The 14,653-nt window shown below is 40.2% G+C and overlaps 1 protein-coding gene across 1 annotated transcript; it reads left to right on the top strand.

Annotated features, from left to right (window-relative positions):
* Nucleotides 1-282: 282 nt before the first annotated feature.
* LOC143441397 (uncharacterized) lies at nucleotides 283-13,776 on the top strand. The gene is made up of 3 exons (XM_076929462.1): nucleotides 283-677; nucleotides 9,504-9,532; nucleotides 9,625-13,776. The coding sequence occupies exons 1-3, from the start codon at nucleotides 285-287 to the stop codon at nucleotides 9,710-9,712; spliced, it is 510 nt and encodes a 169-aa protein (XP_076785577.1). The 5' UTR covers nucleotides 283-284; the 3' UTR covers nucleotides 9,713-13,776.
* Nucleotides 13,777-14,653: the final 877 nt, after the last annotated feature.

Below are 14,653 nucleotides of genomic sequence, written 5' to 3'. Positions count from 1 at the left end.
CTGCTTGTCAGTACAAAAGCCCCTGCCCTCTTGGCTATGCACGCTAATCTTCAGTCTGTTCTTGAAGACTCTCAAGAAGCTCTGCCCTGTCCCTTGTGGCCTGTCTGCAGCCTTGAGCCTCCTTTGCTGGAAAGGCTTACAATAGCCTTCAACAAGGTTAAATGCACTGATTTCTATCCCCGCCCCTCAAAGAATCTGAGATTTATTCTAAACATAAAGTTTACTTCGAGGTTATTTTTGTGGAAGTTAGATTATAGGAAACCAGACCGTGGGACTTTGGGGACATGGAAGAGGAAAGGGAAGGGCAGAAGTGTGCCTGTGGTGTGCACTTTCACTTTAAACCCGGCCCTGAGCCTCCTGGTGCATTTGATGGGCTGCACTGCACTCTAGTGGCCAAAATGAAGAACACACGCTTTAATCAAACCTCCCTAAAATGTAAGGCTACTTTTTGTTATTTTGGATCTTGTATTCAGTTTCAAGAGTGCTTTCTTTTAAATGTGGAGAGAGAGAAGAAAACATACATTTGGAGTGAAAGTATGGCTTCTTACATAGGATGGAAGAACGCCCCTCCTCCACTTCCCTGTCTCGCTTACTTCTTCGGTCTGCAATCTCTGAGGCCTTTTCAGTGGCCCAGGCACTGGAAGGAGCAGCTGGGGACAGCTAACACTTACAGCAAGGTAAGTGAAAAGCCACTTGGAGATGCATGCTGTCGCTGCTGCCTCCGTAGGAGGACTTTTTCGGAAGTTTCCTCACAAGTCTGGTTCTGTCCTGTCACAACAGAGCCATTTTCCTGCATTTCACTCTCCCACTGTACCTGTCAGAGTTTTTGAAGTATAAAGTTCTCAGTGGGACAAAAATATCACCCCAGTAAGTAAAAAGGGAACAAATGCCACAGCACTTGTGTTTTCCCTCAGATGACCTGCACAATATCAAGGCAATTAAGAATTCCAGTGTGTTCTTGTTCTCTTGCTCTTTCCTTCTTGCTCCCACGGTCCCCTCGCCCCTTCCCCATTCCCTCCCCCTCTCTCTCCACATGCTGGTGGCTGACCTCTCTCTCTCTCTCTCTCTCTCTCTCTCTCTCTCTCTCTCTCTCTCTCTCTCCTCTCTCCCTCCCTCCCTCTTCCTCTGCCTCTACCACCCTCTTAAGTCCCCTACTGGCTTCCTCCAGCTCATCACCCTTCAACACGTTCTTATTTTGTAGTCGTTGTTTCTCCCGCTCACAATATGTGCTTCACAGAAGCAGGGACCACATCTATCCTTTTCACTGCTGTCTCTCCAGACACAAGAAATGTACATATGCTTGGTACAAGGCAGACTCTTAAGTATTTGTGAATAAGTAAATGAATAGGGAGAGCACAGAAACCCATAGAAATCAGGTCTTGGAGATGACTGCAGGATTTCACTAAAAACTGTAAAATGCAAAAGTTCCACCCACACTTTCACGGAGGCGGCAGACTGGGTCTGGAGAATCCCAGGGTGAGGCTTAATTTAATTTTCTGAATCTGATTATTCATGCTTCTCCTTCTACTGAGCAGAAAGTATTATTGTACACAGGTGCAATCTTCTAAATATAATAGACATGCACAGAGATGATCAAAAAGGCTTTTTAAAATCCTTAAAGTTTTTAAATAAACAAATCTCAGTTGGTAACTTATTTAATCAAATTCAGTTAATAAGAGACATAAGCTTGACATATACATTCCACCCTACTGGGGAAATTTTTAGGAATTTTTTGTAAGATTTCTTTTTAGGAAGACAAGGAGACTGAGATGCCACAGAATTTCCCTCTATCTCAAGGACCTCGACTTTGCAATTAAAGTTTTCTTTAGAGAACCTGCCTGATTTAATAGCCAGTTCTTTCTTTATTCTACTACAAGATAAGTAATACGACACTCCTAAGCACTGTTTTTAGTAAAATGAAGTCATTCTATATCATGAAAGGACCTGGTGTCCATTCTGCACCTTCCACCGCTCTGTGACCTTCTCTCGGCTCAGGGATGCTCCTGAATACAGAAAGAAACCCACTGGCCTAAACCATGCCCTTGGCAAATCTGTAGGCTGAAAAGCAGAAATTAGCCTGTCAAGCAAGCTCCTGTGTAAGTTCTACACATGGGCTCCATCAGTACGTATCTGTGGGCTGTGTTTGTTCTTACCATGTGTAAAAAAGGCTCAAGTCAACACAGGGCACACCTGTGAAGTAAAAGGGCCTCTCCCTCTGCAGAAGTTCCTATGAGGTAGTGCAGTGGACTAAACAGGGAGAGAGAGAGAGAGAGAGAGAGAGAGAGAGAGAGAGAGAGAGAGAGAGAGAGACCCCTGGCAGGAACTTAGTATTTCGAGAAGGAAAGTTGTTGTTGTTGTTGTTTTCAAATGTGGCAAATGGAAATATAAATGAGGAAGGAGCTTAGAACGTAGTCTTCCACCTGACAGGAGAGCAGGTGTACACAGGCCTGGGTCAGAGAGAGCAGAGCTTATCTGAGGAACTGAAGAAGCTGTGTCAATAGAGGCACAAGTATATACTGAGACAGAAGAGACAGGGGAGGGGAGAGGAGGCTGAGGAGAGCTGAGTACGTCCTACAGAGAATCTTACAGGTTATTGAAAAGCAGCTGAATTCCAGCCAGAGGGCAAGGGAAAGCTGGTGCAGGATTGTAATCAGGGCTGATGCGATCTGTACAGCCACAGTGTGCAGAGTGGGAGCAAACTGATCAATGAGATCGATGGGGAGAATGTCATCAGAATGGGAGGCGAAGGTGGTCGGATTCAGAAAATGGCAGTGGTGGAGGGCGACCCGCAATGAATGATGTCAAGGGATGCTTAGCAGGTAGAACCAGAAAGGCTGACTGGCTGGCTTGCTTGTTTGCTTGCTTGCTTCCTGAGTATAGGGAAGCCATTGAGGGAAAGGAATGAACGATGTGAAAGAACAGTGCCTGGAGTGAGCTACCAAGTGTCCCATTACCTATACGGGATCATTAGCATAGATGGAATGAGAATGAGCTCAATTTTGGACTTCTTGTAGGGGAAGCGTGGGACAGCTGGGTGAAAAAAATCAGTGCTGTGAGGCTTTTCCTGGGGAACTGTGATCAAACATCTATTCATCAAAGATATGGCACCTAGAACAGGCTGAAATATGATCCCACCCAAGCCTTAGTGACCCAGTGAGTTTAGAAGCATTGTTGACTCAAGGGCAGCCTGAGAGATGAGTTATGAAAGCTGCATCCATGGAGGAACCTAACCCCTTCTACAACCTGGAGGCAGTTCAGCCAGTAGAGGAGAAACTTCTTCCCAGCAATGGTTACTGCTACTTAATCTTGAGGCAGGGGCTCCTGGGTCTTGTAATTTTGCAGAGAGCCCTGAGCCTTACCAATTTCCTTAGCTTCTGAGGTTAAATGAGTTTCCCTCCTCCTTCTAGGACATGTTTCAATTAGGAGGAAATATTACTTAACATAGAGGCACTTGTATAGTTATTTATGAATCTCAGAAAAACTACACAATAGTCATAAGATTAAGAGGATAAAGACCACCAGCATACACTGCAGATGATGTTCGAATGTTAAAAATACATACAATTTCCAGACAATTATCAAGAGAAAGCAAGGATCCAGAATAAAACTTAGCACATGCAAGGGAGAAGCAGAGGAATTGGGAACCCCAAGGAGGGAAAGAGAGAGAGAGAGAGAGAGAGAGAGAGAGAGAGAGAGAGAGAGAGAGAGAGAGAGAGAGAGAGAGAGAGAGATTCAGTTAATATGCAAAGGTTGTCCCCAGTCCTTCTTAGGAGAGATAGCTCCTTGTGTATGACTCATATCCTTTAAGATACTGATCACTGTCTGTTCCAAACTTCCCCCCAGGGATTCTTTATAATGAATAACCTTGAAATGTAGAAATGAGGCTGCTTGACAGAGGCCCCTCCTGCCTGTTGTTGAAGACCCAAGTTCCCAAGGCTTTTTCCTATAACACAGTTGACTGTAGATGCTTGCCATGCCCACACAACCTCAGGCCAGAAAAATAATAGAAATGTGCTAATCCTCAAGCCAGGAGTGTCTTATGCTCTCCCAGCATGCGGAAGCTTGAAAATAGAGCAAACACTGATACTTGTCACCATTCCCAACATTTTATAGGGTTTATAGAGTAAATGAATTTGCTCCTTTAAAATGCTTGGTGTGGCTCAGTACGACATGGTGACACTCATTTATAAACCTAACACTTGGAAGATAGAAGGTAAATTCAAGAATTCAAGACCAGCCTCAGTTACACTACTGTGGGTTCAAGACCTGCCTGGGCTATTTGAAACCTTATGTCACAAAACAAAATATTGATGTAATTCTTGATACTTGTAAACAGTTGATAAATGCTTGCTTTCTTTATATTTAACCATCAAAATATAAATTTACCCAAGGGAAGTCTACATAAAGTTACACAGGCAAATATTCAATGCTGGGAGTTAAGGCTTTATACTTCCAGTATATACTTTGATATATTCCTGGGTACAAATACCCAGAGGAAGGCAATTTATATAACTGTCCTTTGCAATCAGTGCCTCTGTGTCTGTCAACATTCATTGGTGATGAATATTTTGTTCTCGTCGCAGAGTCTGGGAAGGGAAACCATGCAAGTTGTATAGCACATGACTGAAAAAGAGATTTTAGCATAAGATTTTTGCATAGTCTCCAAGGTCATGGTCAAATTTTTTGTATAGTCTTCCTGGGGTCATGGTCAAGGTCTGTATAAGCTTTGCTCAGTAATTTCCTCCCACAACTAGTAAGCTTGACATGTAATAGAGGCACAAAGCACTACTTTACAATTTCAAGGAAGTCTTATTTCTTGACCAACCAGAAGTAAATATCTGAGTTGAAGTGCCTGTGGGCTCAAATTCTTATCACTCCCACCTCTACCCAAATGCAACAACCATTTTATTAAATATACACTTCACCACATATCTAATATGAAAGTAATGATAAAAAGAAAAAAGAAAAAAAAATAACACTTTGACCCACTAAGAGGCACACTTGGTAGACAAAGTGCTTAGTGCTATGCAATTGCCACCAATGTCTTCCTCAATATTGTAATGAGCTGAGCCACTGACATCTTGTCTAAAGGCCTGTCCTTGATGGCTCTTGTTGCTTAGCAAAGTGTCTATTTTTAAAAATAATGTCTTTTTTTTTAAGTAACTTCTTTTCAAATGCATCCCAACTGGTACTTAGATTTCTACAGAGACATTTCCTCTATGCCTCTCCCTGCCTTCTACAGCCAGCTTGTCTCAGATTCCCCTTCTTCCTCCCTCCGTCAGAGCTGTTGAGTTGGGGCCCACATTCCTGTACTGGTTCTGGATTCAGAACAAGTCCTACTGAGCCAGGACATGTGTGCTGGGACAGGCAGTGCCATTTTTAGCTATTTTTCTCTTCTCAAGTCTAGCCAGAACAGCATTTATACATTTCTTTTAATATTCCTCCTCTTTGCCTTCATATGGTTGGGTTTCTTCACATCTGATACTTTTCTCCATTTATCCCACGCTCCTTCTCCTGCCTCAGCTTTCTCCCGTTTTCTCAGTGCTTGTTTGATTGTTTGAAAACTCCAGAATAATCAAAAGACAACATGGGCCATGGGAGGAGAGAGAAGTAATGTCCTAAATAGTCAATGGCAACAGCCAACTTCTTTAAGCACGTAATATGTGCTGGCCCTTGAAGAATCCCATGCTAACTGCCTCTATCACATAATTGGGTAAATAAAAAGGGACAGGGTAAGAAGTTGTTCAAGGTACAACAAAGGCCAAATGAAGGTACAAAGAGTTGAGCGCACCACAGTCACTCCAAGATCCACTCTTATCCTCCATTTTACATACCTCCTTGAGCTCAAAGTTAAGGGATAATTGACTTACCCGCACAAGCAAAGAAGGAAGAGAGCAAAACCAAGAAGCCACAAGCTTCTCAGAGAAATAACTAAGAAATAAAAGTCCATCGAACTTAATAGTCTCACTCAGGACAGTGTAGGAGTTGAAGACACACAGGGTTCATATTTGGGAGTCAGTTTGGAATGACAGTTCCATCCCTTGTGAGTCCCTAGTTTATTCTAAGTTTCTGTTTCTTTGTTTCTATGGTGACACAACACACATTTCACACATTAATGGAAAAGACTTTTAAACGTTATCATGAAAACATTATGTAAACAGTGGAGTTTTCTTTAAATACATTTCTCTTCCTTTGTTTCTCTCCCCTGAAACAGACACTATGTTTCCAAATAATGACTCTGAGCAGATGTAGAATAAAGGGCATTCCAGGGACCTGGGGAGACTCTTGCCAGCAGCCTTCCATCTAGAAGCTGTTCTTTTCCAGCCTGAGGCCTGGGAGGCTTATGAGACCATCCTATCCCAGCAGCAGAAAGAAAATGGTTTTGCCCAAGGCATTTGTCAAGGATTTTTCCACTACAGAAAAGGTGCACCTTAACCTCTAGCATTTTATGAAGTTTATGAAATACGATAAGAACAGAAATGAGAAAAACAAAGAAATACCAGACTCTACATTGCAAACTTCCAAATCTCCTCTGGAATTTGGTTATGATTTCTAATTGAATGAACTATAGGATGCAGGGTCACATGACACATGGACTATCATAAGCCCCATATCATATGAGCAAGTGGCAGGTGACAAGAGATTCCAAGCCCCAGTAAATAGCCACCTCTTCCAGCACCAGTGGGGTCTATTCAGGAAATAATCTGAAGACATTTCCAAGTCAGATAATATATCTGTCAGAAAATTCAAACTGTTGCATGTTTTGAGGCCCCTTCCTCTGCTGTAGGTACTGAAAAAGAAGTGACATCAGGGCAGACAAGCTTGCTGTTTTCATGGATCTTCTCTTCAATATCCAAGCATATCAGTGTAGTGTATATAAATGATCTGGGTGACGACAGATCAAGTGCCAAAAGGAGTGCTCAGTGGAGCTTGTTAACTGGATGTATTATCTCAAAAGATCACCTCTGTGCAGTAAGGAAAGCAAGTCCCTATGTTGACTTGTAAATACCATTCATTTAAATTCATCCAGTCATTTACTCAGCAATGTTTACACATCTATTCCATGCTAGCTACTACACTATCAAAATAAAAGTATCGATTTACCAGTGTCCAACAACCCTTTCAATGCTATTTCCACTTACTCTGTCCTATCATCTACCAATTCCTTCACTTTCAGAGTCCCTCTGAACATATCTCCTAAAAGTCCAAAAGACTTGCAAAGCCTTGATGGCCCAACTTTTAACCTAGATATAAGAAATGACGTTTTCACAAAGTAAGTGGCTTTCCATTGGAGTTTTCCATTGCCCTTAATACTTCATGCTAAGCAGGTAATGACCATGGAAGTTCATCAGCGAGTATGGTGGTCCATTCTATCCTGAGCAGGAACACATCCTCTTCCATCGTCGGCTGTGTGATTCAATCACAGAACTTTCTAGAAGCCTAGAAATCTGACTCTGTAACAAAGAACGAGAAATCACCATAGAAAGCGAATCATACCAGCTGCGCAGCTGCAATGTTTGCACAGTAGGCTTGCCTTCTGGATGTGTGCAAGCAGACGGTTCCTTATGCTGGCTCTGAGTCTATAACCATGCATAGATGCAAATAAACAACGAGAAAAACTTTAGCCTTCATATCAATATTGAAGACATATAGAGGATAAAATTTGGCTGGTTCTATAGTAAAATTTCATCTCCAAATTTAAAGACTCTGAGAAAAGCCTGATATTTTTTTCTTTGCTTTGTTCGGTAAGGTATAGAACACTCTTCCAGATGTCTGTTAATGTTCTTTTATTATATTAAAATGTTGAGACTTAAAAAAGATTAAATTGTGGCCTAATAGAAGACTGAATTTGCTGAGCTTTACTGGATTAGAAAGTATAAAATAGCTGAGCTAAGATGTTGAGGCTTGGGGAAGAAAAAATTGACATGGTAATCATTGTAGAACAAGAAAGAACATGTGTCCTATGTGGAGAATTCTTAGCCTTTCACTCCAAATATATATAATATATATATACATATATATTAAATATATATGTATATATATTTAATATATAATATATATCGCATATATATTGTATAGTGTGTATATATACATGCATATGTGATAAATAAGCTTGCTCGCAGATATTTGGTGGTTATCATTACACACAAAGACAAGTATGTCTCATATTCTCTCCTTTTCTCTAACAACAGCAGAAAGAAGAGATCTAGATCATGCTTAAATTTCAGCATCAAAGAAAATCTTCTGGAAGACAGTAGGTCCATAAATCTAAGACATAAATAAAGCAATCACTATATTACATGGATGACGTTCTAGAGAAACACACACACACATCAAACTCAAGTCGAGTTGAGGGGGTGAAGATGAAGCTGGGAAGGCACATCTGGATTTTATGTAGTTTGTTTCCAGACCAGAGATGCTGAGTCCCTGATTCATCCTGCCTTCCCCAGCCACATGTCTGCTTTTACAGCACTGTGACAAGCCAAGTGCTATCTTGGGCTCAATGAGCTGTGAAGCTTAAGAGTTAGCAAACTGAATTCTCTATATACACCTTGGCCTAACTTCATACTAATCCTTTGATTTAAATCACAGAAACATATAAAATGAACATATATCACCCTAGGTAGCAAATGATAAAAAGTAGCTTATCTAATGTAAAATTTATATTCTATAATATTTAATATAAACCAGTAAATCTATAGGATCATATTTATTTTGTTTAGACTACTAAGAAGACAAAAATATGATTTAAGGTATATTTAACATGAACCCTAGATTCAGTGCTCTAGTGGGAAGAAACTTCTGCTCTATTTTGGATAGTGGAGAAAGGGTGGGTCTTTAGATAGAGTGCAGATGCAGGAGAGGGAAGGGTCCTGGATACAGTAAGTCTTCATGTCAACTTCAGATCTCTGAATCAGGCTGTAAATGGTGGTGGGTGTGAAAAACCTCAGTTGTAAGCAGCTGGTTCTGAGGGGAAAAACACAGCTGAATATTTTCCTTAAAAATGAAGCCTGGAGACAGGCCTAGTAATCTCATCTACTCAAGATCCTAGGGCTGGAGAACTGCTAATTCAAGGCCAAACCCGAGAATTAATGAGATCCTGTCTCAGAATAAGAACTGAGACGAGAGGGCTGGACGTGGAGTTCAGTAGTAGACAATTCTCAGTGTGCATGAGGCTCTACATCCAAACCCAGCAGCCAAAGTAGGAAAGAATAAAATAATGAAGCCTAGGACTGGATAAATCAACAGTAAAAGTGTATTTTCGGTAGCCAGCCCCATGCCTGGCATGCAAATGTTTTTGTAAATGACATTTTCAATAAAGAGGATGTGCTATTAACTGCCATTAATGTATTTATAAGGCATATAACAAAACATCGAAAATTGGAATCAATGATTTATTCAACATTTTCGAGTTCTCTTATTAATGAATTATCTTATCTTTTCCCCAAATGGATAAAATGAACCTGTCTATGCTTTGACCTCGCTCTCATCTTTAAAAACAGAAGAATCCTTTACCTTTACAACTAATGAGGTGAGTGAAGGTGTCCTAAACTGTCCTTGCCGTGGATCGATCCTTTCTTTTCCTTTCTGTGACTTGTCACAACATATTCTTTTTTTTTTCAGAAGAGAAATAACATGTCTGAAGCCAAAGGGAAAAAGTCTGGAAAGTGTACAAACCACCAACTCACTCGTCGAAAATAAGAGTCTATGACAAAGTGCATGTCCAGAAGAAAGGATGATTTTGTTTCTCCACTACAAATAATTTCTTCTGGCTATTGGCAGAATAACCATCTTTTGTATAAGAAAGGCATGTATCCCTTTTTTATTGGAATCAGGAGACAGAACTTGCCCATACAGCAAGGAGTGTGGTGTGATGTTTAACAAATATCTCCTTTGGACAAGGCCTTGAAATCCACATGCATTGATTTCCAGAAAGAATGATTCATAGTTGAATTGTCATGGTTGGTAGGAGAAAAATCTATTTTGCAAAAATCCTAAAGTATCTACATTCATTCTGCAAACTGCAATGATGTGAAATAAAAATAACTGCAAAAGGATGTGAGAGGAAAAGCCACCCAGCTTCCTTAACTACATCCGCCTCTCTGTTACCTTTTCCTGAAGGACTTGCTGTTTTCTATCTTAGAGAACATAGCAAAGAGCAGAAGAAGAACAAGAGGGGTTATGCTCAGTCATTCATTGTAAGATTTCAAGAAACAAAGTCAACTCAAAGTGTCTCAGGTTCTCAACAATGGCACAGGGAAAATTACCTGGGAACCAATAACAGTTCCTGGCAATTTTCATTGTGTGTTCTGAGAGGAATCAATGCAGCCATCCCTTGGTGGATTCCTGTCTCTGGGTATGCTTCATTCTTGAAAAGCAAATTTTTTGAATGAATGCCACAAGACTAACGGGCTTGTGCTTTGGGTTTGATAAGGTACTAGCCAATTCTGTCCTACTTTGTAAATCCTTTCAGAGCTCTCTTGCTCTCTCTCTCTCTCTCTCTCTCTCTCTCTCTCTCTCTCTCTCTCTCTTTCTCTCTGCCTCTCTCTCTCTTTCTCTCTCTCTCTCCCCACCTTTTTCTCCCTCCCCCATCTTTCTCTCTAATTCTGGAATGTGTTACTCCATCAATGAAGACTAATTCCCAGACTTCCATGACTTTGTCAAAAGATCCCCCTCCACCCTTTCCTTGCTCCCTTTGGCCAATAGTTATTTCATAGCCCACCACACAGACACAGGACAAGATGCTAAAATGCAAACTTACATGGTTTCCTCCCATACAGTGTGATTGGAAAAAGAATAAGACTGAAGAACAAATGAAATATTTGTTTTGGTTATCTGGGAATTTAGTTCATCTGTTCTGTTAATCCTTTGCCCCTGAAAAATGGGAGTTGTACTAGGTGGATACCTGGTAACCAGCTATGAGTCTTTAAAAAAAATTAAACTGCACTCTATATTTTCAGAGCATCCTGTATCAAATTCTATGAGCTTCTGAAAATAGACAAAGGTGAGACATTATTAGTAGGTCATTTACCTTTCCTTTTTTTTCCATGTACCTCCTAAGTGTTTGCTGGGTAGGATTAACATCCTGTTCTTGCTCCTCCAGCCCTCTGCCTTGCCCAGCCCTATTTTGGGTGTTTCTCTTTCTGCCTTTTTATGTAGTCAGTGGAGAGACTTGTCTGCAGTCTGTCAGGATGTGCCTCTGCAGGATGAGAACCGGGGAGAAATTCCGAAAGTGCAGTGTGAGAGTGGGACAGATGGCTGGCAAGCATTTCCCCTCTTATTTCTTCTAGGAAATTCTGTGCGTCTGGAGCAAAACCTTCTTATTGGTTCTCTTATCATGTTGTTCAAAACTTTTAAGAAATAATAATAAACAGCAGACAGAACTCAGTCTTGTGTCCAGAATCGCACCCTTTGAATGATATAGACAGCAGAGAAAAGCTTAGGAGTCAAGTGGTCACCTCCCTGCACATACTGGCCACTTCTGGCAGAGGAAGAAAACCAGAAAAACACATTTCTAAATATAAAGTTTGCTTCAGCTCTTGAGCCTGTGCCTTCTCACTCTTGACTTCAAATTTTCCTATAAACAGACTTCATGTGACAAGAGCGGAAGGGCCACTTCTCTTTTCTACTCTACTGTGTGGCCTTTGAAGAACCACTCTGACCTTCTATGTTCTTACAACTGCACTTAGAGATGATGGAACACTCTCATCTCTCAATGGTAGCATTAAGCTAACATTTGAACCTCTAAGGAAATGAATAAATCATTATATCTACTTTGAAACTGAAAGCTGGGGGCACATGGACCAGATAAATCTTGAAGAACTCACTGGAAACTTTAGGTAAGCTCCTGAGAGATGGATTAGGAAAGGATCTTATGTGGAAATGTTGTGATCCTGCCTATGACCTTGAAATAACACAACATCCTGAATTCTACTGGCCAGAAGCCTAGAGCTAGAGACTCTCAAAAAACAAACAAAAATATTATGGAATTAATACTACTTAAACCATGGCAATCAGAGTTGATTTTGTCAAATATTTGCCTAGTACCATGCACTGTATTAAGTAGTTTCATGCATATTACCCTGTTTAATCATAGCATTAACCCTATGACTTATTTATTTTTTGCCACTGATTTCTCCATTTGCAACATGAAACAAATACAGTGAGTAAGAAGTATGAGATGCACATGTGCTGTTTGTAGCAGGCACAAACTGTATCAGCTTTCGTTTGCTCACTCTATCCATCAACCCTTTCACCTTGGTGTGTCTCATGTATTCTTGCAACCTAACAGTCTTCAGGTACTTCTGCCCCCAGCAACGTCCCTGAGGTCAACAGCATCTACTGTCTCCAAGAGTATGTGGTCATCCTCCACAGAAGATGATGGAGTACACACAGTCTCATGTGCATTCTGTATGCATCTCTATGGACAGCCACAGCACAGAAGGAAACAGATGCAGAGCAACTCTATGAGGTGGAAGAAGCCCAGCAGACCGTAAGGAGGGATGAAAAGTGAGGAAACCCAGAAAGTAAAACAACAAGCATCATCATCTTGAAGTGTCTGAATACTGAGCTCGGATCCCAAAATAAGCAATTTCTGATTTTATTCTCTTCAAAGTGAAATGGGATTAGGATTGAGTTATTCTCTTCTTCACTCCCTGCTTGCTCATATCAGCCTTACCCTGCACAGTTCACCTTTCATGTTGTATAAAATACAGCCCATAAGAGAGCAGTAAGGAGCCCATCACTTCATTAGCATGTATTTGAGTCCATTTTATAATGGTCAAACTAATCTTATCTTCAAAGTACAAAATGTCATTAAAAACATATCATTTAGGGGCTAGAAAGATGGCTTAATGGTTAAGAATACTGGCTGTTCTTTCAGTAAAACAAAATAAATAAATAAACAAACAAACAAAAATCCCAGTCTGATTCTCAACACTCACATGGCAACTAACCACTCCAGCTCCAGGGGACCCAACACTTTCTCCTGGCCTCTGTGGACACCATGCACATGCACGGCACACAGACATACTTTAAGGCTAAACACATATACACATAAAATAATAAAAATAATTTTTTAAATTTTAGTATACAACTTACCAATCTGTTTCTCTCACCTACTCCAGGTTTTTTTTTCTTTTCCTTTGAGTTGCCTGGACCAGTGGAAACAAAAGGGGTTTGTTTACCTGTTTTCCCAATCAACAAAATATGGCAGAATTTCTCTCATATGCTTGTGGCCCAAGTCAGTCATTCAAATTAGATCATATCTTGTTTTTAAAAAAAAAATGGCTCCCTTTGAACATGTCCTCGGGATAGCTTCAAGGTGATATCATCCTTCAAGTCCATCTTGGCTGAGTTTCCAAGACATCTAAACAATCTTAAGGACTTGGCTCCTCCACCAGAATCCCTTGCCCTGTGGTCACACCCCCACCATGACATTGAGTTTATATGCAACTAAAAGATCAAATGTAAGGACTACTGGATGCTCTTGTGATGGGGGAGGCAAAATCAAGTGGGTGAGCCAAATAACCAGTGTTTCTTTCTCATACACAGAACCTGTGGTTTAGCATTACCGTTAACACCAATCATACAACTAGTTTTGAACCATTAGCCCTATCTGGTTACACAGGAAGATCAACGAAGACATCTGATATGTAAGCTATAAATGCAACTGGAATTAAAATAAAATCAATATGTCTTCTTAAGATGTCAATACTTTAATTTGTATTATTTCATCAAACACCAAGCCAACTTGGAAAACAGTTTGTCATTTGTTGATGAGTGTTCAAATCCCTGGATATAAGAAAAGAAAACTGATGTTTGAGCATTTATTGCTATATTCTAGTGAGGTGCAAGTTAATTTCAGAGTAGTCCTTTGGGCTTCATTAAATCCATTTGCAGACTGCCATGCCTCAAGGATGTGAGGTAATTTACCCAAATCCCCACGGGGAGGAAAAAGAACCAGGTCCAAATGTGAATCTGTGTGAGGAAAAAGCTCTCTCTTTTTTTATTATACTAAAATGGTAAGAAGTTTGTAAGGGCTGCTCTGATTTGTCCCCATGATATCATATGTATTCAGTGATGCATGCTTGTTCTCTATACAACTCAGATCTAGTATGTGTAAGGAATCTAAAATACATGGATGCTTAATTTCCTCGTGTAAACTGATAGAGTATTTTCATATAACCTATGTAACCTTTCACATGCTTTAAGTCACCACTAGATTATTAGAAATACCTAATACAATAGGAATGTTATTTGAATGGTTATTTATACCATACTGTTAAGACTAATGATAAGAAAAATATGCCTGGAACATATTCAATACAAATGCAATTGTTTTGCAAGTGTTTTTATTAGAGATTTGTATAGGAGATTTGTATAAATTCTCAATTTAGAACCTGCAGATAAGAAGTACCAACCATACTCATTCTTCAATATAATTTACTCCCTTTTCTTGCCAGATAAGTGAAGGTTGAAACATGTAATTTGGGATCTGTACCAAGAGAATAAGGTCCCCAATATTACTATGCAAAACAAAAAAGAATAAACTTCAAAAAAGACTCAATGGGTGTAAAGCAGCTGGAGCAAGAGGCAGCCTAAAAAAAAATGAGAACACAAGAGATGAGAGATTACTAGCAGGGAAGACAGA

The sequence above is a fragment of the Arvicanthis niloticus genome, chromosome 2 (genome assembly GCF_011762505.2).
Source record: "Arvicanthis niloticus isolate mArvNil1 chromosome 2, mArvNil1.pat.X, whole genome shotgun sequence".
Taxonomy (NCBI): Eukaryota; Metazoa; Chordata; class Mammalia; order Rodentia; family Muridae; genus Arvicanthis; species Arvicanthis niloticus.
This window is presented reverse-complemented; position numbering and strand designations above follow the sequence as displayed.

Bases quoted from the DNA above. Each gene is read 5' to 3' on its own strand.
- LOC143441397 (XM_076929462.1), top strand. From the start codon at position 285: ATGGAAGAGGAAAGGGAAGGGCAGAAGTGTGCCTGTGGTGTGCACTTT. The intron at 678-9,503 runs GTAAGTGAAAAG...CTTTAAAAACAG, and splicing joins CAGCTAACACTTACAGCAAG to AAGAATCCTTTACCTTTACA. The intron at 9,533-9,624 runs GTGAGTGAAGGT...TTTTTTTTTCAG, and splicing joins TTACCTTTACAACTAATGAG to AAGAGAAATAACATGTCTGA.